Genomic DNA, 1550 nt, shown 5'->3' on the forward strand with positions numbered 1-1550 from the left:
TCCCTTCCTCTGGAGAGATCCAAACCCCACCTGGATGTGATCCTGCCCAACCCACCCTGGATAAAGCTGTTATAGCAGGGGGGTTTGGACTGGATGATCTCCAGAGGTCCCTTCCAGCCCCTACCCTGCTGGAATTCAGGGATCAAGGAGGAGGAGGAGGTTACCAGGTGTCTCCTCAGCCTGCTGTGGCTCTCCCAAGGGGGGCTGAGAACACTCCCCCTGGTCACACACAGAGCTGCCAGGCAGAGGTGGCTTGTCCCAAAGCAGCTCAGGCTGTGAGCAGTGTCTGGACTGCAAGGGGCAGGTGGATGGGGGTCAAAGCTGGGGCAAGGAAAAGCTGGGACAGGGAGGCCACAGCCAGGAGTTGGGGGCATGAAGCCTCACAGGCCATGGGAGCCAACACCTCCCTCCCAGCTCAGCCCCTCTCCCCCCTCTGCTCTTCCAGGGGAGTTCCCAGCAGCAGCTTTCCTCTGTCCCAGCTGCTCTGTGGGTTAAGGATGATGGTGAAGTGAGAAACAGTCACAACGCAGCCCAGTGCCTCTCCAGCAGTCCAGAGCCACGGCAGCAGGGACTCAAGACAGGCTCCTGGCGTCTGGCTCCAAGCAAGGTCTGGAGCTGGGAGTGCTCTCCGCTGGTGCTGGGCACAGGCTGCTGTCCCCTCTGTCCCCAGGAGTGTGCCCCAAACGCCTGTCCTGCTCTGTGTCCTCCAGGACGGCCGGGGGGGGCTCAGCCCCACTGCAGTCCTTGCCCCCAGGCTTTGCCCGGCCCCCAGAGCCCTCCACAGCCTCAGTCTGCTCAGGGAGGGCTGGGACGGGGCCAGGACCCTCCTCACCCTGCGGGGGGACATCCTCTGCAGCTGGGGGGACATCTGCTGCGGCCACCACCGACGTCGAGGTGACTTCGATGGTGATGGAGCCCATGGCTGTCTCTGGGTGGTCGCTGCTGACCCTGATGCGGGCGACCAGACCGCTGGCAGCAGCATCCTGAGGGCTGCCGCTGGCCACAGCCTCCTGCACCACGCTGGGCTCCAGCAGGGAGGTGCTGAGGTCGGACAGGAAGGAGGCTTCTGTGACAATGGCAGCAGTCTCGGCCACCCAGTTGAGGTCGGTGCCCACGGAGGCCGCGGCGATGACGCTGGAGGCCTGGCTGGGGGTGAGGGCGGCAGGGGTGGCACCGCTGCCCCCCGAGGTGCCCGGGGCCAGGTGGGGCCGGCGGCTGCTGCCCACCTCCACGGGGGCGGCCGTGGTGTTGTTGTTGAGGTTGTCCTGCAGCGTGGTCTGGGTGCCCTGCCCCACCTGCTGGTTCTGCAGCAGCATCTCCTGGATGCGGATCTGCTGGAGGATGGCTGGCAGCTCGTAGTGGTGGAAGAAGTAAATCATGGAGTGCTGGCAGGAGGGAAGGGAAAGGGAAAGGAGTCAGCAGGCTGGGAATGCTGCAGCCTCCTCGTGCTGTAACGACAGCCAACAGCAGGACTTGGCTGCTCCCACGGCCAGGAGGTCTGCCAGAAGCCTGGAGATGGTTGTTCCTTCCCCCCCTGAGCCCTGAAAGCT

The 1550-nt window shown here is 64.6% G+C and overlaps 1 protein-coding gene across 1 annotated transcript in view; it reads right to left on the minus strand.

The window, feature by feature from the left end:
• Positions 1-572: 572 nt before the first annotated feature.
• TMEM259 (transmembrane protein 259) overlaps positions 573-1550 on the minus strand; it is a 24810-nt gene continuing 23832 nt past the window's right edge. Inside the window, exon 11 of the mRNA XM_054398438.1 lies at positions 573-1385. Coding sequence (XP_054254413.1) covers positions 573-1385 — 813 coding nt within the window. The remainder of the gene's footprint in view (positions 1386-1550) is intronic.

The sequence above is a fragment of the Indicator indicator genome, unplaced genomic scaffold (genome assembly GCF_027791375.1).
Source record: "Indicator indicator isolate 239-I01 unplaced genomic scaffold, UM_Iind_1.1 iindUn_scaffold_54, whole genome shotgun sequence".
Taxonomy (NCBI): domain Eukaryota; kingdom Metazoa; phylum Chordata; class Aves; order Piciformes; family Indicatoridae; genus Indicator; species Indicator indicator.